The 22,864-nt window shown below is 39.0% G+C and overlaps 1 protein-coding gene across 9 annotated transcripts in view; it reads right to left on the reverse strand.

Annotated features, from left to right (window-relative positions):
* The window catches only part of RABGAP1L (RAB GTPase activating protein 1 like), a 257,106-nt gene that overhangs the window by 165,273 nt on the left and 68,969 nt on the right, over positions 1 to 22,864 (reverse strand). For all 9 annotated transcript variants that reach the window (XM_072041793.1, XM_072041794.1, XM_038182983.2 and 6 more), the window contains one exon: positions 21,520 to 21,670. In XM_072041793.1, coding sequence (XP_071897894.1) covers positions 21,520 to 21,670 — 151 coding nt within the window. The remainder of the gene's footprint in view (positions 1 to 21,519; positions 21,671 to 22,864) is intronic.

The following is a 22,864-nucleotide window of genomic DNA, read 5'->3' on the forward strand; positions in this document are numbered from 1 at the left end:
GTGCACAAAGCAGCATCTCTCTCATTGCATCACTTATTTATCCTTTGAAGTCTTCCAAGACTCTGTTAAAATATTGGATTGTCAGCTGGACTAAATGGACTAAATTTCTCTAAAATCTTTTTTAAAGAAAGACATTGATCAGAGCAGGGAGATGCAGCTGAGAGCATGGGATGAGGAACACAGCAGTTACTTCACAGCTCTCTACCAGCTCCTTTTCTTTTGCCCAAGTCTTTGGTATTTTCTTCCACCCACTTTCTTCTCTGCCTATAGAACAAAGGTGTCTCTTCAGGTTGCTTTTCTGTGTTGTGGTGGATCAGGAAAGAAAGTTGGGCATGCACGTTTGCAAGTATTGTGCAGCCCTTTGTGCTGTTAGTGAACAACTACACTTAACACCCCTGAAGTTTTAACTTCAGAACTAGCTGCAAATGTTATTCATGTATTTAGTAAGTATTAAACAAATTCTTAAACTGCTACAATTTCCCTTAAAACATTACTACCTATGATCTCATGAATTTTCTGAATTTTACATTATAGAACATTTTTGTTCAGGAGAGGGTTGTCAGGATTATGCCGTAGCTCCTAGGACAAATGGAACTCACTTCACACACACCATTTGGAGCGACATATCCCACCAACCTTCCATGCCTCCAACAATATAAATAAAACACCCTGGAATAAACTATCTATCAAGAAGTGAATTTTCTTCAGGGAATTGCTGTGAAGCGTAATGAATGGTGATAATTAACATTTGTCGAGAATTACACATAGCACCTGCTTGAAAAAACAGTATTTAGGATTAATGCTGTGTAAGGATGCTATTTACTAACTGACCACATATGATTAAAAAAAGCTCTAAAATGAACAAAAAAGGAAAATGGAAACATGAAAAAAGGTCTTAGGAATGGTATGAAAAGCAAAAAATTATAGAGGTGCCCACAGACAGGATCATGTGGCTGCCATTAAAACTAATCCAACTGTCCTTAAACCAGACATAGCTTTAAAAAAGTTCAGTGGCAAAAGCATGCAGACTCACTAAGCACCAGTGCTCCAGGCAGCCCGATGAAGAGCCCTGACTTTTCCTTTAACTCTTGCTTTTGATTACGTGACTCATGCTTAGTTAGCGGTTTGTGAAAGCATACTTACATTCTAAAAGAGCATGCTTTTCATTCCAAATCGTCCTTCTGCCTTTCAAGCACCATAACAAACCCATGTGCTGTGCAGCTATCCTAGCATAAAACAGTCTGTGTGTGTGGAAATACACTAGAGCAAACAAAATTGAATTAGCTATTAATTACATTGTGCTGCTTTCAAGAGACAATTAAAAGTTACACCTGTTAAATGTATCACAGGGCAAAAGATAGCAATTAAGAGAACTGTAAATAAAGAAACGATGAAACCTAGAGAATAGTCTGAATAGCACAGCATTACCCTTGTCCTATGGGAATCATTCCTCACGTATTAAAATAATACTGATTTTTTTTTAATAATACTGATTTTAATATCACATTCCTTTAAACTTTTTAGAGGCACATTTTGACCTAGCTGTGCTTTTACTAATACTTTTGTCTGTGTCAAGCCAGGCAGTACATCCTACAGATATGTTCATAACGGTATTCTAAAAGTGTATCACAACTGTGCACCATGAGAGGGTATGTTCAAAAGGATTCCAGCTGACTTCACAAAAACATAAACTCGGTCAGTATTATAATTCCATTTCAGCATACCTACTAAAAAAATCACAAACATTATGCTCACCTACTTTGTCTTTCCACATAACGCAAGACAAGTAGTTGTTTTAAACTACAGCATGACCTTTTAAAGGTGGTTTTGATTTAAAATGAGTTCAAATGATGAATAATCATTTGCGGTGTTGATTAGGAAGCCAAGCTTTGACGCTTGCCCAAAAGCAACTACTAAGATGTAAACACAAGGATCAAAACCATATACATGTGTCAGTCTTTCGGAATCACAAGTTTGGATGCAACAAAGAATAAAGTTGAAATACATGCACATATAACTTACATTCTTCATTGCCTTTAAAAAAAAGAAAAAAAGAAAGAAAAACTGTGCCCAATATTAATTCTTTAAGTTCTTCCAAGAGCACCATCTCTATTTTATCCCTGAAACATACCACAGAGCTCAATGCCAGTGCCACACATCTGCAAACCACTGCATGTGGTTCCGAATTCTTTTCCATCTCAGTACAATATTATTAACTTTCACAATGAGAAACCCATCCTATAAAAGCTCCCAGCGCAACGTCGTCAGCTTACTTTTAACAAAAATAGGTGTGTACACAGTATACGGGCTTAGAAAGATGGTGGAAAATACGCTGCATTAATGTGCTACGCAGGATTACTGAGAATCTGTGCTGAAAGTTACAACGCACACTGCGTTTGCATGCATAATTTATTTTCTTCTCAAAAATAGTTTTAAATCCTTCAGAATTATCCGCTTCACTCCAGTTCTCTTTTCTAACTAATTGTTAACTGGCAGCTAGCATTGGGTGACAAATTCACAGATGCATGCCAGAAATGGCTTCAATTCCTCTTTTTATGGCCGCAGCCTATATTAAACGGTCCTGGTGCATTCTCCCAGAGCACCCAGCCTAATGAGAAGATGGGCTGGCTGGAAATGCATGCCTAGTTACACGGACAATTCAGTTTTGATTTGCTTATACAATGGGCATGTTCCACCTTAAACTTTTAATAGATTATTTTAAATAGTGCTTCCTCAAGGATAAAAGAGGCAGCACTAGCTCAGAAAAACACTGCACAACCAGGACCATTAGGAGCAAAAGTGACAGCTTTACCTGTTGGTATAGGCAAAATCAGTTAAGAGCTAAAAGATTCAGAATTTGTTTTAGTGCAAAATCTGCCGAGGAACACATGGTACCAATCCCAAATGTGGACTCACTGTTTCCCGAGAAGAAAAAGGTGAAAACCACCCAAGTAAATCTGTGATTTTTAGACAACTATCTTTAAACAATGTGCTACTCGGTATTACTATTCCACCAGTTTTGTGAAGAAATGGAAAAGAGGAGCATGGAAAGAATATGGCATAAAAACTATTTATAAACCGTAATGTGGTACGATTTCTTTTTATGGGTTTTAAGCTCAGCTTCATTTAGACTGAATTTTCCTCCCAGCTGGAACTGCTGAAGAGGTATCACTTAGAGACTCCACACTGCAAGAGAAATATCAGCACACACTTACATCAATACCACGCAGGAGAAAGGATCAGGAACAGTCCTACACCAAGAAGTCTGGAGGGAAAATTTAGCATACAATAGCATCTGAAGTAGACTCACAGATACGGAACCTGGCAGTGACAGATGTTTGAAAATGCCCCTGAAAGCAAGAATTACTGACCTATTTTTTCCTTCCAGAGTTAAGAGTTAGCTAATTCAAGTTTATAAAATCATCTCTCAACTGGTAACTACATTACAAGTTTAATAACATCTAAATACATTCAACTTCCAGTATCTAGTGAATTTTGTCTTAAACTAGTTTGATTGTATTATATAATGAGGACGTTTATATATAAATCTAGAAATTGGCACACGCAAAATGTTATGTGAGCTGCGAAATTAGTTCTGATATTTTTTTTGAATAAAAATTGGCATTATTTGCCATATTTGCAAAAGAAAAAAATGAAATTGAGCACATACTTTGTCAGTACTGTTAATAGCTTAAATATCTCTTTATTAAAAATACAGTAGCAACAAACTGAAGAACAGAATTTTCCAATTCGTGCACTCTGTGTACAGGCCTCTCTTGTTATTATGTCCAAGCAGAGACAATTCAATGAGTTTGCTTTTTAATGCATGTATTCCCCCTCCAAAATTTTCCAAGTATATTTTATCCCATTACCTCATAAAACTTACCACTTATATACATTTAAAAACAGAGGGCTTGTTTATAAATTGATTTTAGGTCTTGCAAAAAATATTAAAAATCTTTTCAGGTCCAAGTATCTGATAAATCTATGCAGCCAAAAAAAAGGAATATGTATCTACATAATACATTAGCTTTGCTTCCATGAAACCTCAAAAAAAAAAACAACAACGGTACAATTTCTGTAGGTAAATTACTAAGTACTTCATATTCACTTTGTTTTTAATTTGACCTTACATCTGCACATCAGATGTAGGAGATGCCTTTAATACTAGCATTGAGACATCCCACATGCACGCATGCCTTAACACCACTCACTGGGCAAATGATGTTGTGGATTGCTAAATCCCAGGCAAAAGACAGCATTTTTGAGAGAATCTAGAAATGTTTTTGGAAAGGACTCTATCAGGGAATACAGAGATCAAGTCTACAGATCAATTTCAAGTCCAGCTTCTATCACTAATATTAAATTAACTATTAAACTTTTCCCTTCTGCTCAAAATTGAGCTTTGAAGCTAAACATGAATCTCACAGGGTTTGAAGAGGTATCACATCACACAAGTGCCCCAGCTTGCCAAATAAACACACTGCACGACATACTGGACTCCAACTAATTGACATTATACCTGGGAAGGCCACGTGGGAAGAAATGGAAGCAGTGGGTGCTACCTGTTTTATTTGAATAGTATGCCAGTGGCAGTTATTTTTACATGGCCACTGGAATTAATTTGGCTTGAAAAGGCACACAGAATGTTTACTGAACACCCTTCTTCCCAACACGTCTCTTATGTTTGCTGCAAGAGCAAACTGAGCATAATTTGTCCTCATATTTTTAATGAAAGATAGATAAAGAATGACATGACAAAAATGGAGTTATTGGCTGCAAAACAATCTTCCAGTAAGAAAACAAACAAACAAACAGAAAGGACAGCTTTCAATAGAGTAAATAAAAACACTTCCTATTTCAGCAGCAGTTGCTACATCTTATTTATAGCTGTTCTATACAGTGAAATAAAGAGATTGGAAATTACTCAGTTACAGTACTCTAATACACTACATACAATGCATAAAAATAAAATCTCAGTGGTCATTTTCTACAAAAGAAGAGACTACACACATATCTGAATTATTTTTGCTGCACAAGTTATGAAAACAATCATTTGTCAAAAAACTCCATAAGAAATCAGATAAAGTAGATTAAAAAAAAATAAAAAATTCAGCTCATGTTCTAACCAAAGTGCTCACAGGGGAAGAGCTTTGCTACATTCCCCTCCCCACCCCCCCAAAGGTTATTTGTAAAACAAAGCAAAATAAAAAGTGAGGAAAAAATGGTTACATTCAAAAAGCTATATTTTATTGTTATGGCAACTGATGTGCTAAAAATAAAGAAATAAAGTTGTTATGGCAACTAGAATTTTAAAGGCAGTCAAAAGTAGAATAATCAAACATTCTCTTGGCTTAAAATGTAACGTCTATGACTCAATTTTCAGAACGAGCTTCAGAGACAAGTAGTGTTCCTTTTTTTGACTCTGCTTGGGAGACCACAATTAGCGCAGGTTTCAGATTGCTCTGCAGAGCACAAGGCAAGACGTGAAGGCAAACAGAAAATTGGGCTTTCTGAGTCCCCACACCTCGTGCTCCCTTCTTAATGCCCTGGCAGCCTTAGTGAGCCCTGCATCACACAGCAGCTCATTACCACCATAAACTGCGACTGGACACTGTCAGCACAGTGATCAGAGAACAATATATAACTGAAAGTTACTCGGTGGTTTTAAATCAAGCATTGAAAAGTTCAGGAACACCAAAAGTCCTTTGTCTGAGCAAGCAGAGTTCTGCCCCTTTATATAGATGGGATTATAGACATGGCTATAATTACAAGGTAGTACTATACTTAAATTCCTGATTCTTGGTTGACCATCTTTACAGGGCTCTTAGCTTACACAAGGGCTTCGACAATACAGCAAAGGCACAGAGAACTCATTCTGACAGCCAGCTCTTGACAGATGCCAAAATTGCCACTTCAATTAAAAAGTTAATAGAACCTTGCACTGTGAAACTTTCCAAGGCTCATAGCCAGATAAGCCTTAATTAATATTAAGCAAAGTATTTAACTGATGTTTCAGAGACTTACAATTTTGAAGAGTAACTTATAATGGAAATCCTTTCACTGGAACCACACACGTAGCATTTGCTTGCGTTCTCCATGAAGGCTAACATTTTAGCACGGTACATGCCTTGCACTTGGTCTTCCCTGCTGTTCACCAAGGTTCCTAGTAGTATTACTCAACTCCTTGGCTCTGTCCACCAGAGCTTTCCATGTGCACAGGGTGCATGGCCAAGAATTCAGGTTTGGGCTAAAAGAATCAGATCAAATCCTGCACAGAAATCAAGAGCTGCACCTCGTAAATCAAGCAATACATAAGGAAGTGCAGCAAGGGTAACAAATTTTTGTGCAGTTTTGCTTCCCCAACCTCCATATTAATCCACAAGATTAGGTGCACAGGAAACTCATTCCCTCTTAGGCATCCCACGAAGCTACAAGTATTTCTAGAAGTGCAAATAACAATGCAGGAAAATGCATTAATTGCAGAAGCTCTTGACTTTGTCACAGATTCCCCAAAGGAAACTCCACGTACTAGAGTCGCTATACATAAACTTTCATCAGCGAAGATAAACCTTAGACATAAGAATATCAAAGTTTAAATAAAAATTTCAGAAAGTGTTCTCTGTAATGCCTAGGCGCAAGGAGTCAGGCTGCATATTCTCAAGGCTTGCTGCTGACTCAACCAGTTACTGAAGACAGAAAACATGCTGTTCTGAGCTTTCTATGAAATTAGTTTCCTCATTGTATAATTTTCTAAAATTAATCAACTGCATGTTTGCCTGAAGTGCAAGTCTTTCAGTTCAAAGAAAATGTGCAGCGGTCCAAATATCATGCCACTTAACTGACAGCTACATTAATCCATCCGGAGGGCACATTTCTTTTTATATCAGATATAGCCATTCTGCACTGAAAATATAATATATATAAGCATCCCAAAAGAATATTTATTCTAATATGTGCAGGCCCATTTTATCCCTAATGCATGTTTTTATATTTGTAATTTTCCATAAAAGAAGAATTTGAGAGCAAGTGATTTTCATAGAAAGGCAAAGGAAATGCTGCAAGGTGTGACAACAGAGACCAAAAGCAGCTTCTGAAATTACAGTTATGAGTATGAAAGGCAGCATCATTCCAAAAGGTGCCACTAATTCCTTTGCCACACAGGTAGTATAACACTTGCCATAACAAGAAGTATAGCTCAAGTGCAGTTTCCCATTAACCCAAAGCTATCTGAAGGCTGCCAGGGACAGCCCCCTGCTCCTCCTGCCCTGCCCCAGCTGCATGCTCCCATCTCAGCCCATACACCACAGCTACCCGTGGAGGCAGCCTCACTGCCCTGACAGGGAAATGTGGGGAAGGAAGTTTTCTAAATAAAAATCTACAAGCGACCATGATGCAACAGCCTTGTAACTGAAGTAGAAGAAACCTCTTCTGGCAAGCTGACAGCCTGGATAAGGCATAGTCTGAAACTGCACCCCCAAATGAGATGCTTTAGTTTTAGATTCAGACTGTATATATTGTACTACCTGGTCAGAAAAAGGTTGTATGTTGACACAGGATCGCTTCTGAGACCAGCTGGCCACACAAACATGGCTTTATCAAATATGCTATCTGATTAAAAGTGATACAGCTCCATATCACTAATATTCAATTGTCAACTTGAAAAACATCTGATGAAAATTCACAACCAGAAAAAATTCTTAGCTGCCAAAATATTTGTGTATGTTCACAGAAACCTACATAAAAGATTACTAGGAAGAGTAAATGCACTAGCAGACAGCAATTGTCTCCTTTTAGTTAGTTTACCTCAGCAGCTGCGAATTTGGTACTGATAGGGAAATTACTCTTAATTGGTATGAGCATACTCATCACTACAAAGGGAAAACGTTTATGGGATACAGGCAGTAAATAAGATCTATAGGTCTCTCATTACCTTCCAAGCGATTGCTGTGAAATGTAGTTAATACTAGCTCATCCCCTTAGAAGAGTATCGCAGAAAAAGAAAAAATGAGTAGTGATAAAATCCCAAAGTACAATATAAAGAAGTCATACATAAATTAAGCTTGAAATAGGTATCTGAATTCTCCCCTATATTAAATTCCCGCTGGAATTTAAATGATGTGTTCATCACGTATATATGCTTTAATTTTTCTACATGTGCATTTCAAGCCTTTTGTTGATTGCTCTTGTTGTTATGATTTTAATGTTTGTGAATTGTCCACCGCTAACTGTACACCACTGTAGTAAAACATGCCTTACTAAAGCATTGACCACCACTGTTAGCCTTGATAACAAAGGTATTCTAAGAGACTTCAAACAACTGTGGTTCTTTAAGAGAAATAGGGGCTACAAAGATAGGGAAGGGCCTAGAGGGGAAGACCTATGAGGAGTGGCTGAGGTCACTGGGCCTGTTCAGCCTGGAGAAGAGGAGGCTGAGGGGAGTCCTCATCGCGGCCTACAGCTTCCTCACGAGGGGGACCAGGCGCCGATCTCTTCTCTTTAGTGACTGGTGATAGGACCCAAGGGAAAGGTGTCAATCTGCACCAGAGGAGGGTCAGGCTGGACATCAGGAAGAGATTCTTCACTGAGAGTGGCTGTGCACTGGAACAGGCTCCCCAGGGACACAGTCACAGCACCAAGCCTGTCGGAGTTTAAGCAGCGTTTGGACTGTGCTCTTAGGAATATGGTCTGATTTTCTTGGGTAGACTTGCGTGGTGCCAGGAGTTGTATTCGATGATTCTTACAGGTCCCTTGGAACTCGGGATATTCTATGATGCTATGAAATAAAAAGCTTCGGGATCCTTTGATTCTTAGTGTTCTTTTCTGAGCATCCAGGGCTCTCTAACTCCCATCACATCAAACACTGACACATTGAAACCAGCAATTAGGTAGTCAGCTCTCTTAAAAAGGATTTAGAAACAATAGCTTTCATCAAGCAGGCACAGGAAATACTGCTTATTTTACAAACTGAATTTTGCACCCTTTTCTACGTGAGGAAGTTTAGGACCTCAGATTGGGCTGGTACTCTTATTCCTAAGAATTTAAACAACCTTTCAAAATCATACAACAGAACTTACAGCTTGAATTCAGGCAAAAACCATTCAAACACAATTCAGATTTTCAAGAAAAACCTTTTTAGATGGAATCACTGCACTGGGATACGCAAGTGCCTTGCACATGCCACTGTGGCCGTTCTGCATGCAGCTGACACACAAATGGCCTTCCAATTCACATGTCAGATTCAGGCTGTCCCAGATTTCTCCCAAAGACTAATGTCACTATTAATTTATACATGCAATAACAGAAATTAGTCAGCCTTATAAACAAGGCATTTAAAATACAATTACTGTGTTTTTCAGTGCAGTCTTCCAACTCCTAGACTGCAGATCCTATATGTATCGCTGAACTCCTCTCAAACTAACTGCTCCGTTACAGTAACATATGCAAAACGATGCTTCGTCTCCTCCAGTCACCGTCAGATAACTCCAGCCCTTGAGTAACGCAGCCTCCCGAACTCCAGATATCCAACCTTTGTTTGAGAGTAAGGCATGGTTAAGAAGTTGGCATACAAAGAATTTCAAATGAAAGGTGATACCCTGAGGAGGCTGACTTAAAAAGAAAAAATATGTATGTTGTCAGGAATTGCAGTGCTCTTGCAATTGTCCACACACAACTATCTGATATGGTGTAGGGCACTGTTCAGATTAAGCAGAAAGATGCAGGCACAGGATACATATGCATTGCAGAAAGACAACACGCTGCAGAGAACTTCAGAAAGGAGCAGCACAGAACACTGACACTTCTACCAAATTCTAACGTGGCTGTTCTCTCAGCATCAACACCATTACTGCTACAGGAAAACTGAACACCTCTTAACAAACCAGTATGCAAGTTAACCCAGGATATCTAGTAGCATTTTATCTACAGAGGCATCAGGGATTTTAGGAACAAGCTCTGAGGTGCAAAGAATTTACCAGAACTACCAGCTCTTACTGCACGCTACATTGTAAGGATACAGCAAGACACTGAGACATCCCTGCTTCATCTTGCCCAACAAAATGCTTTTATCAGCATATATATACTATGCATATATTGCATATATGCTACACACACACACACAGAGTTGATGAGAATATCAATTTAAGTATCAATTCTTCCAGTAACCATCATTTAAACCCACTCAGGCCATAATACTGTTATTATCATTCTATTTTAAGTGATGAGCAACTGCGCTCCCCTACTTCTGCAGATAACAGATTATAAAGTCACAGAGACCACAACAGAACATGGTCTCCAAGAGGACAAATGCAAATCTCATTTGTACTCTACCCTTCAGAACAAATGTGTTAATTTATAGGATTTTAGAGCTAGTAGGTCGTACAGCGTCCCAAGAGCCAGGAATTGCATTGTGTCGTTTTAATGCTATCGTAAGTGGTTATGTACAAAAAAGAAATTGCAAGAGAATTCTTTATGTTTTATACCTCAAATATCATGCATAAAGGTTAAAATGATTATTAAATAAAAATCATTAATGGATGCTATTCCTTTTTTTCCTGAAAAGAGCTGTCATTAAACATAAGAATTTCTTTTAACATGAAGAGTGAACACAAGATTTTCATTTTGCGCACACAAAAATTGAAAGATTTTCTCCAGATGAGCTATAAATGAATCAAAACTTGACAAATTAAATTCACCTTAGGGACACTTTATTCCTGAATTTGTAACAGAAGTATTAACATTTACTATGAAACTAGGTACCTTGGTACATTCGTAATAAACTAAACCTTTTATCTGAAGTCTGAATTTAAATGAAGCTATTTAAAGAATTAAAACTTCTGTCAACCTCTGCTCTTCAGAGGCAATACTTCCTTATTAATTTCTGTAAGTATTTTCAGTTCATCTCTAATTTATTATTCCACAACATGCAGCACCACTAAAATAATTCAAACAAGCAGAAAACCAGCCACCAGGAATAACAGCTCAGCTTATACCAAAAATGAGGCGTTGTATCAATCCAACCGGCATATGGTCTTATCCTTCTCTACAAACCACATAAAATTAACAAAATGTCAAGAATCTACATGCCACGAAACGAACAATGTAAGTTTAACAAAACTGGCAAGTAAAAGTTATCCTCTCCCTCCCCTTTTTCAGGGAAGGTAGGGGTAATTAAAGCTTGTGAATCTGCCTATACATATTGAATAAATTTAATTTAAAACAAACGTGAAACTAGAAATGTTACACACACATCTCTCAGTGATCCGTTCCTCTACAGTTACTTGACTTCATATCTAAGCATCTAATTAAAAAAGCAATAAAACAAGTAGTATTCATTCTGGTCAAATAAAGAATGTTTTTCTTAATAACTGATCCTCATAACGCATATTTTTAAATAACTGAGAAGCATATAACTATACCATTCTTGATACCTAATCTCTTTAGAAGTGAAGCAAAACCTTTTCTAGTTAGCATAAAAAAATTAAGATAAAAAATGCTAGAACAACAAAAATATTACAGATTGGCATTTTCTAAAGTATTACCATTGAAATTTCCCACTGATTGTTAAAAAGACAATATGGAGATGGGCATGCTGTGTCTGTAATATCTGTAATCACAGATTGGGCAAGGTACCATCTCCAACGACTTCAGAATTCTTTGCCTTCTTTATTAATTTTTGAAAAAGGAGGGTACTTATTTTCACTACACTACTTGCCTAAGTACATACCAGAAAAGACAAGATGCTAGCCTATTTGGGAATAATGAGAATATTTCACCACAGTTTCCTCTTGGTGAGCAGAATGCTCACCAGGCAGAGCTCAGAAGATACTGGATGCACCCCACTGAACAGGGCAGAAAACACAGATTAGAATTATAGAAGTATTAAGGTTGGAAAAGACCTCCAAGATCATCAACCATCAGCCCACCACCAATGTTACCCCCTAAACCATGTCCCTAAGCACCATGTCCAACCTCTCCTTCAACACTCCCAGGCTGTTACTGCTTTTAAAACCTTTGCTTTTAATACTAGGAACAGTCAAAAAACAGCTGGCATCAAAAACACTCATTATGTAAATTACAGTGGCGAACTTACCAACAGGTCAATAGCCACGGCCCCTACCAGTGTGGACAAGCTTCTCAGAAGTCTGTCATCTCTGTCATCCACACCAGCCCTGGAGCTGGCCTTTCACTGGATGCCCTTTGGCATGCTTTACACACTCAGCACATTTTAATTACTCTTGTGAAAGTTTTTCAAATGTACTATGTGAAAAAAAAAAAAAACAACCTTGTGAAAGTTTTTCAAATGTACTATGAAAAGTACAAGCAAGAGCTGTTCTACTTCATTATTTCCAAAGTAATACAGAACACTGTCATTGTAAAACATTACTTCAGGTTTCCATGGCTGCTGCCTTGTGTCTCTTCTGCTCCCGATTACACTCAAACTATTTTTGTTCTGCTCTTTTTCCAGACACCGTTACCTTTTCCTCTTGCATCTACCCAGAACAAAGTAGATGTTCCACAGCATATGCAAACCATACTTACACTATCACTTGTCTATGCAGCTCTCAAGAGCAGCCTTTATAATACCCTAAAAGTGAGTTATGAAATTGCTTTTTCGTAATTGAATGTTAGCAAGGCTGAACAGGCAGCAATGAGGCCTAAAGGCCTTTAGTGTAAACACCAGAAGTTTACTTTGTCCTCTCAGCTCTGATGCAATGCACATTCTTTTTGTTGCCTTTTTAATCAGGGGCTGTGTCCTGTACGCATCTCTGATCCTTCGGTTCTGTTTTGAAATCTCCATCACTGCACAAAACCGCCTCATCATAACTAGTTACCCGGGAGGACGACTCCAACTCACATGCTTTGTCAAGATCTTGGTGTGCTCATATGTTTTCATCAGTCTCCAGGCAATTATTTATAGTGTTTGTCTACAAAGTAGCTACCTCCTTCATGCATTTGAGAAATGGTACCATTTCTTTGTTGCTACCAACAGTAAGGCCCTAGCATCTGCAGCCTTAACACTAAACGCTTCCTGGATTTTAAGTGCCAAATTAAAATATCAGACTGTGGAAACTGGTTAGTGCATTTTTCATCAGGAATTTTATGTTCTTCCTATTCTAATGGGCACGTATTTGAATCAGGGTCACACAAAGCATAGATATGTACTTTTATTTTTTTTTTATTATTTTTTTTATTATTATTTTAAACCACTTGTAAAACACTTTTGATTTACAAAAGTTGGTGATTCAAAGAAAATAATTTTTAAGACCTCCAGGTTTTAAAGCTTGTCTCCCTACTCTTGGGCTGCATTGTCTTTCATTGTTATTTACTGCTTTAGAGAATTTGGAGATGCGTTAAGGAAGGCTGCAGTATAAGTGCAAACTGATTGGACTAAATATAATATAGTGAATAAGCTGCATTTAAAAACACATCAGAAAATGCTTAAGCAGTCAATTTTTATTATTATTATTATTTCGTTATTATTATTTATTTATTTTTACAAATGCATTAAGTTGTTGCACTTTGCGCAGAAGCATAAGCTCACCCATTTTCACTGAGGACAAAGATACAGAATTCTAAACACAAATATTTGCCACAAAAATACTCTGATGTTTCAGCCCATTAACCAACCTGCTGTGGCAGCTGGCGAACAGTCATCTTTTTAATTAGCCTCCCTTACTGATTAATTAGTCTCAGAACACTGAGCAGTGGAACCCTGCACGATGCCATTGGGACAAAAGATATTCCTCTTCCTACTGCTAACCTAATAACCTTTGGTATAGCTGCAAATAACAAGCTTGATTAATTTTCTACTCCAAGCAAAACAGTCTTCCTAAATAAGTAATCCTCTCAAACCATGGCTAAACTGTTTCACACAAATAAAAAAGCCGTGACATCACAACACCAGTTTCCAAGTCAACTACATTTACATGGACAGAGTGGTTCATTTGTAATCTCCTCCACGTTCTATTTCTACCTATGCTAACAAGCAAGCACTAAAAGAAAATAAAGCAAATATTACGTATGAAACAAAGAAGCAAATACCCTTTTTACTTTGGAACAGTGTCAGTAATTTCAAAGTGTTAAAGGGAAACATTTCTGTATTGAGTTTACATGAAAGTTCATCTTCAATCCTTTGAGATCTTTTTGGAGACAGATGCACCAAGAAAAACAGTTTAATGAAGTTAATTCAATGGCTATGCTTAAGCAGATGATGAAACTTCAATAACACTACTTGCTTATTTTACCTATCCCATTTTTAACTTTTAATTTTGGACAAGAGATTACCATCACACTTCTGGGATAAGATGCTGACACCCGTTCTTCAGACGTCCCACAGCCCTACTACAATGAAAACACTTGTGTTCTGAGAAGGTGCTTAGAACAATGAAACTGGGCTTATTCAAACATTTTTCTCTACTGTAACTCTTAGAGATTTGTAACAGAAGTCTTAAGATTGATCTGAAAGAAGCACGAATGGCAGCATCTGCTTGCAAAAGCACCAGAATAAACAGTAGAGACAGGGCTAGGAGAAGGGCAAGCGCTGACACACGAGGGCAAAAGAGACAGCGGCCCAAGTGGCAGATGAGAAGCATCCTGCCACACCTCGAGCAGAAGGCCGCACACTGCTCAGGCATCATGAGAGATGCCCAGCCAGCTGGAGAGGGCAGCAAAGCCACCACGCACCAGCCCTGCCACCAGGACAGGCCGCAAGCCTCCAACGCACCCACAAGGAGGAAGCGGAGGCGAGGGGCAGCGATGTGACTGATCCAGAGGCTGAAGAAAGCAAGCTTTGTGGGAAAGGACTGTGCCATAAGAAATGCCCCGCTCTTAAAGAGGACTAGAAACTTGTCAAAAATAAAAGTTTGTTGAGAATAACCAAGATAAACCCAGGAGATGTAGGGAGCACTTCACAGCCAGCATCCCTTGTCCTCCACGCGTCACACAGCTGACCCTGGCCAAGGCAGCCAGGTGCACACACCTCAGGGCTTCTGAGTACATGGGTACGAGAAATTTAGTATAAGCAATATGTAAAGCGCAATTTCATTCTTGAATGCAGACTGCTTCTATTTGCCATAATTTACTGTTCTTTCCAGCAAACAAGTGTTTATCTTTAATTTTGTACCTGGACCTGCAGAGCTTAATTTGAAAGGTATACAGACGTATGAAATCATACTGTTGTTTTTGTTTGGTTTGGGTTTTGTTTTTTTTGGTTTTTATTTTTTATTTATTCATTCCTTTAAAATGAAAGGATGTGTCTTGTAGGAGTCAGAAATTCCAGTATTGGTCAAAAAAGAAATAATAAACTATGTATATTAGCTCTAAATCAGCTAGATGCCCTAACAAACTTCTGTATAGCTGGTCCTCACTGCAAGAGAATTTTACCTCAGTGTGATTAGTACTGATTTAAAATAACCACATAACTGACATAAATTATTTTCACGATTCGGCAATATTTAATCCCCAGATCAAAACATCTCATATTTGCTTTGAGATTTGGGAAAATTCTCCAGATTTTCACTCTACTGTAGAATGACTTGGTATGTTATTGGCCCAGACAGAAACCAACATTACACAGTCAGCACACAAAGCTATTTTTTGGCCAGCTCTTCTCAAGCTTGACCTTTTAATTAGTTATTATCTCTAACTGTTCTGGGCACATGCTCATATTGCCAAAGGTAATTATGACAACAAACAATCTTATTTTTGGTTCTCTTGAAAGTCATTTGGAAGGACAGACATATAGTCTTTCTTTAAGCCTTTTGACTCAAAATCATCAGCCATTTCAAAAATTGGCATTCACATTCATACACCAACTTTCGTTGCTCTTGAGTAACGCATTACTACCAAAGCCTAGTTCATCTGAAACCAGGCTTCTTGCTCTGATTCTAGTGAGGGAAAAGAAAAATGAGAATTGAAGAGAGATTTTGTTTTCTTAATCCAGAGAATCGGCAGCATTTCAAACTTCTCTGCATATGCTGTTAAATTAACTTTATACATACTGCTCGTTTCTTAGTGGAAATCAGATTGTAAATGGAAGATCTCTTACGGAGGAATTATACTTTTAACAGATCATAAATCTCATCTCAAAAGGACCCATCCCAAAGCTTTCAAACTACAGAACGTGAGTGGCTGTTTTCTTTTTCCGTTTTCTTTATTTTACATACACAACTCCATATAGTCCTGACACGTGTTGCTTTCTAAACTTAAGAAAAAGGACCTGAAAGCAGGTAGCTTCAATGTTAACAGTGCTACAGAATAGGAACCCAGTAACCCTTCACACTGAAAAGGTGGATAGAAGCCTTGCCCTACAAACTCAACAGGGAAAACACCCATGCAAGAAGGAAAACATCTAAAATACAAAAGCAAAACATTATTAATGGGCAACATAACTGTAAGAAATAAAACATCTGTTCCATTTCAAACGCAACAAGTGCACTATAGTAAGTTGCTTTATTACCACCATCAAGTGGCAACAGATTTCTAGCAGTTTAGCATCAACAATGCCTGACACCCATTCTGACAGGGTGTCGTGGTTCCGCTCGAGTGGGCAGCCGAGCTCCACCACAGCCGCTCTCTCACTCCCCCTCCTCAAAGAGGAATGGGGAGAAAATATGTGAAAAGGGCTCAAGGATTGAGATAAGGACGAGAAAATCACGCAATAATTAGTGTAACGGGCAAACCAGACTCAGCATAAGGAGACAGATAGTAAGATTTATTGCTCATTACTAACAAGCTAGAGAAGTGAGAAACAAAGGAAAGAAACCAAAAGCACCTCCCCCCCCATCCACCCTCTTCCACCTCCTCCCCCCGAGCGGCGCAGGGGAACGGGGGAATGGGGGTTATGGTCAGTCTACAGCACTTCTTCTCTGCCGCTCCTTCTCGGTCACTCTCGTCCCCTGTGCTGTGGGGTCCCACCCACGGGATGCAGTCCTTGACGAACTGATCCGGCGTGGGCTTCCCACAGGCAGCAGCTCTTCCAGAACTGCTCCAGATATGGGTCCGTACCACGGGGTCCATCCCTCAGGAGAAAACTGCTCCAACCTGGCTCCCCTACGGGCAGCAGCTCCTGCCAGATCACCTGCTCCTGTGTGGTCTCCTCTCCACGGGCTACAGGTCCGGCCTGGAATCTGCTCCGGCAGGGGTCTTCCACAGGCGGCAGCCTCCGTCGGTGCAGGGCCACCTGCTCCACCGTGGTCTCCTCCACAGGCTGCAGCGTGGAACCCTGCTCCACCGTGGTACTCCATGGGCTGCAGGGGAACATCCTGCTTCACCATGGTCCTCACCACAGGCCACAGGGGACTTCTGCTCCGGCGCCTGGAGCACCTCTCCCCCTCCTTCTACACTGACCTTGGCACCTGCAAGGCTGTTTCTCACTCCCTTGACTCTCCCGGCTGCTGTGTGGCGCAGCGGTTTTTTCCCTGTCTTAAATATGCTCTCATAGAGGCGCAAAACAACATCGCTTATTGGCTCAGATCTGGAAAACAATGGGGCCCTTCCCAAACATGGGGCGGCTTCTAGATCTTTCTCACAGAAACCACCCCTATGGCCCCCTGCTACCAAAGCCTTGCCACGTAAACCCACTACACAGGGACAGAGCCCTCAACTGTAATGAGGCAGACAAACCGTGGCTTGCTGGTGGTTGGTTTATGGGAGTTCAAAATATATCTCATCACTGGAGCAGTCCACCCAAGTGTCTTGAGAGGGATCACAAAAGGTGAACGTGAAACACTGTCAAGGTAAGCAGGAGAAAAAACTCCCTCAACAAAGTGACCCTCGCCTGTGAATCTGTTCTTCTATCTGCCTTCATCTAACAAACGGGCCTGACATGCTTTTACAAAAGCTCTATATACCAGCATTACCCCTTCATTATCATCACATAAGCAGTGCTGTCACACTGATTTGCCTTCGTTTTTCCCCTTAAGAGAGAGAAATACATATTTCTTTCTGCTAACTTATGTTTTCTTTTCCCCTCTCTGTGCTGTACCACATGCAGCAGGGTCAAAAGCCTACGGCACACATACCAGAAAGGTAACTAAGGAAGATTCTGTCATAGAGTGCAGATTTACATATATGCCTGAAGGGAAACAGCTGCCAAATCACAACTCCCACTCTCTAAAATTGTATGCAAGGCCTGCTATTGTGCTCCAGTAAAGATTTCTAAGAGGCCCAAAGAAATCACCAAGCTGGAACTCAGCAGGAGATGTAAGAAATGTTTCTGCAAGCAGAAGTATTTTTGTATCCCTGCCCTCCTAGAACTCCAAACTCAGCCAGAGATGGGGAACGTATCAGCGTGTGAAGACCCTGGTATGAGAATGGAAACTCAGTTCACTAGGGCATTCTTGACTGTCAGCCTCCAGTGCACAAGATGAACATGGGACATGCCTCTTGGAGATGGTATGGCACTCATTTTTCTTACAGGACGGAGATTTTGTTTTCCTTTGTGCTGAAGTGAAACACTAAAACAAATCCCAAATTACTCACTCTCTTACACAACACACTGAACAAAGCAGTTCTCTAACAGAAAAACTCTGCAGTAGATTTCAGAGCTCTGCACAGCGATGAATATATATATATACACATGCACACACATGCTGCAACATGCACAGCAGATTTGTCAAGTGATGTGAATAATAGTTGGCCAATCTAACATATCACTTCTGCACAAACTGCATGCAATTGGCATAAAACAACAAATGTCTACATCACAATCTCTGAAGTAAATTTAAATGTTGAAACTCTGCTATCATTCAGTTCATCACAAGGGACACATTTTCAGCCTGCCAACAACACTGTTTTCCTCCACTAGTAAGCAGTTTTACCAGAACTTAACCAGCAACACTGGAGTAGTTTTAAAGTTCCTTTAAAGTTCCAGCATTTAACGTAGTTCTCTCTGATCCCCAGAAACTGAAGTCACAAATTAGGCATCATATTTTCAATACTGGTAACTCCAGCTACTGGGTTTAACATTCAACTTGTGACAGTGAAATGACAGTTTTCAAGATTTGTTCCTCAAGTTAGGCCTCTAAAATTTACTTTAGAAAAAAAATTTACATCTCACATAAACAAAGATGCTTTTAAAGTCAAGCCTCATCAGACCAAAAACAAACAAACAAACAAAACACCCTGTACCTCTATAAATGTACTTTCTTACAAATCTCCAGGCAAAGAGATTTTTCCACCAGGGCATTCAGAGAGGGCTCTGCTGGAAGAGCTGTTACAAAGAGCTAGGAAATTGAGCAGCATGGGACACGGCATCAAACTTCCAAGGCAAGCCAGCTGTAGCAGGGAGCTGTCAAAGGGAGAGCCATACAAGGAGGGAAGCAGGCAGTGGGTTCAGGTTCAGCTGTTGATCCTGCTTCTTATATCTCAGTGCACTCGATCCTCAGGACTGCCCAGTGCAGAACCCTGCCATCTCTTACCGCCTTGGGCTGTCTTACAGAAATGTGCTCAGGGATGCCCACGCTTACAGAATACTGAATGGTCAAGACACACGCAAAAACATTCAGCTTTCAGGAGTGAGCCTAATTAAGATAGAGAAAATATAGCAGAATGACCAAAATACAAAGAGACAATGAATCTGTCCAGACTCATGAGTAAACCAAAAGAATCAAAATGAAAGCTATGCATTTGATGGGAAGAATAGTTAATTATGGAAAAAATGAAGTACACATTTGTATATTGGGATGGTAGCATACAATGAAGAAAAAAATCAGTTCTGCTTTTTCATACAGAAGTGAACAATGAATACTCAATAAATCTGTTTAACATGCATCTCATTATTGATACACTTAAGATTTACTACTACACTACTACAAAAATTTTAGTAGGATTCAGAGAATATATATATGCCTATTTATAAAGAGCCTAATTCACATTATAAGCACACCAAAATGAAACAGAGCTTTTGTTTACAGACAATATTATATAAAGCTCCTAAAAAAAAAAATCTGACAAGTGTTTCCGGCACACCTAGCGTTAGCTATTCCTCAAAACATACCTTATTTTTGGTTTGGCATAGTATCTCTCCTGTTCATTTCTTTTCATTAATCCTTTAATCTAATGTATGCCAAATGGTGTAGGCACCAGCAATTACATACAGTCAGACTATAGAAGAAAGTTGGATTTCAGAATATAAGTGTTTTACTTTAGAAGAAAACTGAGTTTGCACAAATGCTTCAGAACAGAATTTAATTTTATAATCCATACCAGTGTATTTTTTTTTATATTAAATACTATATGCAATATCATCTTCCAACATTAACGTCACTGAAATATTTCTGCCATGAAAAGGACAAACGTAGCAAGGTATTTTTAAGGCATGAGGCCCTAGCTTCAAGATCAGGATTGTATTTTAGAAGTTCTCCACTCCCTCCTCCGCTGTGCAACAAACATCTTCCCCACTTTTGGAAAGCAAGGGCAAAATAACGGAGGTGGTTTTGATGCAACATGCAGCTGACAGATGTCCTGTGAATGGTTCCTAAGGAAAATATAACCTAGCTACCACGTCAAAAAGAAAGGTTTACACTATCAAAATACCTTTATTAGTAAAGGAAAAAGAAGCCATGATGACAAACCTCACTCCGGGGACACTCTTAAACTTTAGTAAGAAAGCTGGTAGATCAGATTAGGAGGGCAAGCATCAAAAAGATGTCACAACATTATGAAACAAAGTGCTTACTGTACCCCAGAACTTGTGCATGGACAGATGGTCCCTTCTCCAGCTAACAAATCCAACACTTTCTTTGAACAACATATAGAGAGTATCTTCAACTCCGTGTGTCATTATGACCATTTTTGATACCACTTTTTTCTTCAGAGCGCGTAAGCACCCTGCCTTGCAAGAATTTTAGGACCACAAACAGTGAGTGTACTTCCTGAAACTGAACAGAGTTTTTGCTAGTACAGTGGTTCTCAATCTTTAAATCACAGCTATAAGCACTTTGGAACAGGCTACAGACAACTTGAAGTGGTTATTAACTGCACTGGCAGCATTAGCATACAGAACAGGAGATTCCTGACAGGATTCTCTTCTCAAGCTGCCTGTACAGCAACGAGAGTAGCTCCTGCTAGGTAAAATACCTCTAAATTTCTTTTATAAATAAACAGCAAAACAAAAACACCATGAGCTTGCATTCTTATTTGTTACTAAAAACAAAACCAAAATGAAACAGTAAACTGAAGTATCCAGTGAATAGAAATTGCTGAAAAAAACATGAAGTTAAAAAACACCACCACCAAACAACAAGCTGATGTGCTTATTATCATCACAGCAAGTGCATAGAAAGCTAAATGTCAAGCATTACTACAGATATAGGTCAGCAATTTCCATTGTTAATGCCATTCAGCAGGTACCCATGGCAGGAGGTAAAGTCACCTAATCACAACTTCAGTTGCTTCAAACAAGTCAAACTGTTTCACTCTTCTGCTGCTTTACCACTGAAAAAAAATGCTGCCAGTGTAATTCATTTTAACTGAGTAAAATGCCAAAAAAAAAAAAAAAAGAAAAAATTCACTTACCATTGTGATGAGAATTCTGTATTTGTCCAGCATAGCCTGGTTGTCATGGCATCCTGCCAGCAACTGCCAAACCTCTGCCCTCAGTGCTTCGGGAACACCTCTTTTCACCAGTGCAGATAATCCATTAGGTCTCACGACAAGGTTATTGTGCCTAAGAAACAGACAATCATTCATTTATTATTCTACAGGAACAGATATCAAGATAAAAATATGAGAAGTTTTCCAACTTTCCTTCCAATGTTACTACAAAAATTAAGAGTCATCAACTGACAAATAAATAATTCTTGTACTGCTCATACTAAACTAGTATTCTTCAGATGGGAAGAAAAATTGCTGCAAGGATTTACAATAACCACCAGCAGCAGAACATAGCGATTTCCAAAATTAATCCTGGGAGGATTAGAGATATTAATTAGAACAATAAATAATTGCAGAAATTGATCTAAACTGGCTAATAAAGAACAATTTGAATTGAAAGAGAGGACTATGCTATCTGTGAAAACAGTTTGATCTAAATATTTCTTCAATGTATATGTTTAGCATAGGTTAAAAAAATGAAAGGAAAAATAATCTGTACAGGGGAAAAAAATTTGGAAAACAACTAAAAGGTGATTTTAAGAGTACTAATGCAAAGGTTCAAGTTCCAGTTTTTACACTTAACGCCAAGAGGATATTGCAAGCCCCACAAAGCAGTAGCCCTTGCACACAGCTTTGTGAAATCCCAGCTCTCCAAACACACCTGCTAGTGGGCTGCGCTGGCATTTTACTACCTGCTTGTACACACCAAGCAACGCTGGAGCACACTTCCAGGCTGACTCCCCAGCAGCACATAATTCGTCCTACAAAAAGCGGGTGTATACAGCCATCAGAAGGCTGTAATCAGACCCGCTGGATACTGAAGATCACGTATTTTCCAAACATAAACTAGTTACTGAGCCCATACCTTTAGGAGATAATTACTGCACACGATATTGCTGAGCTTTCAGTCACAGATATTTAAAAAGTCTTTTTGAGATAATGGTGTTTACTGACATAGATTAAACCTGGCTTTGACTGGTTATGGCAGTTTTCATAACAATGCAGCAGGAAGAATGCGTGCATTGGCTCTATCCTGTCTAACGTAGGAAATGCTGCTAACAATTTGCTTCGTTATTGTTTTGACCATTGTTACGTTTCTCATTTTTACTGGTAGGAGAACAGTGAGAATGGTAGTTTAGCCAAATTCTACCAAGCTGCCACTGAATTACATAAATTACATAACCCATAATTTGACCCTCAATTTTCTGTAAATGTTTAGAGTACTCACTCTTTGAAACAGGTCATTAGTATATGAACAGTTTACCAC

Source organism: Anas platyrhynchos, chromosome 8, assembly GCF_047663525.1.
Source record: "Anas platyrhynchos isolate ZD024472 breed Pekin duck chromosome 8, IASCAAS_PekinDuck_T2T, whole genome shotgun sequence".
Taxonomy (NCBI): domain Eukaryota; kingdom Metazoa; phylum Chordata; class Aves; order Anseriformes; family Anatidae; genus Anas; species Anas platyrhynchos.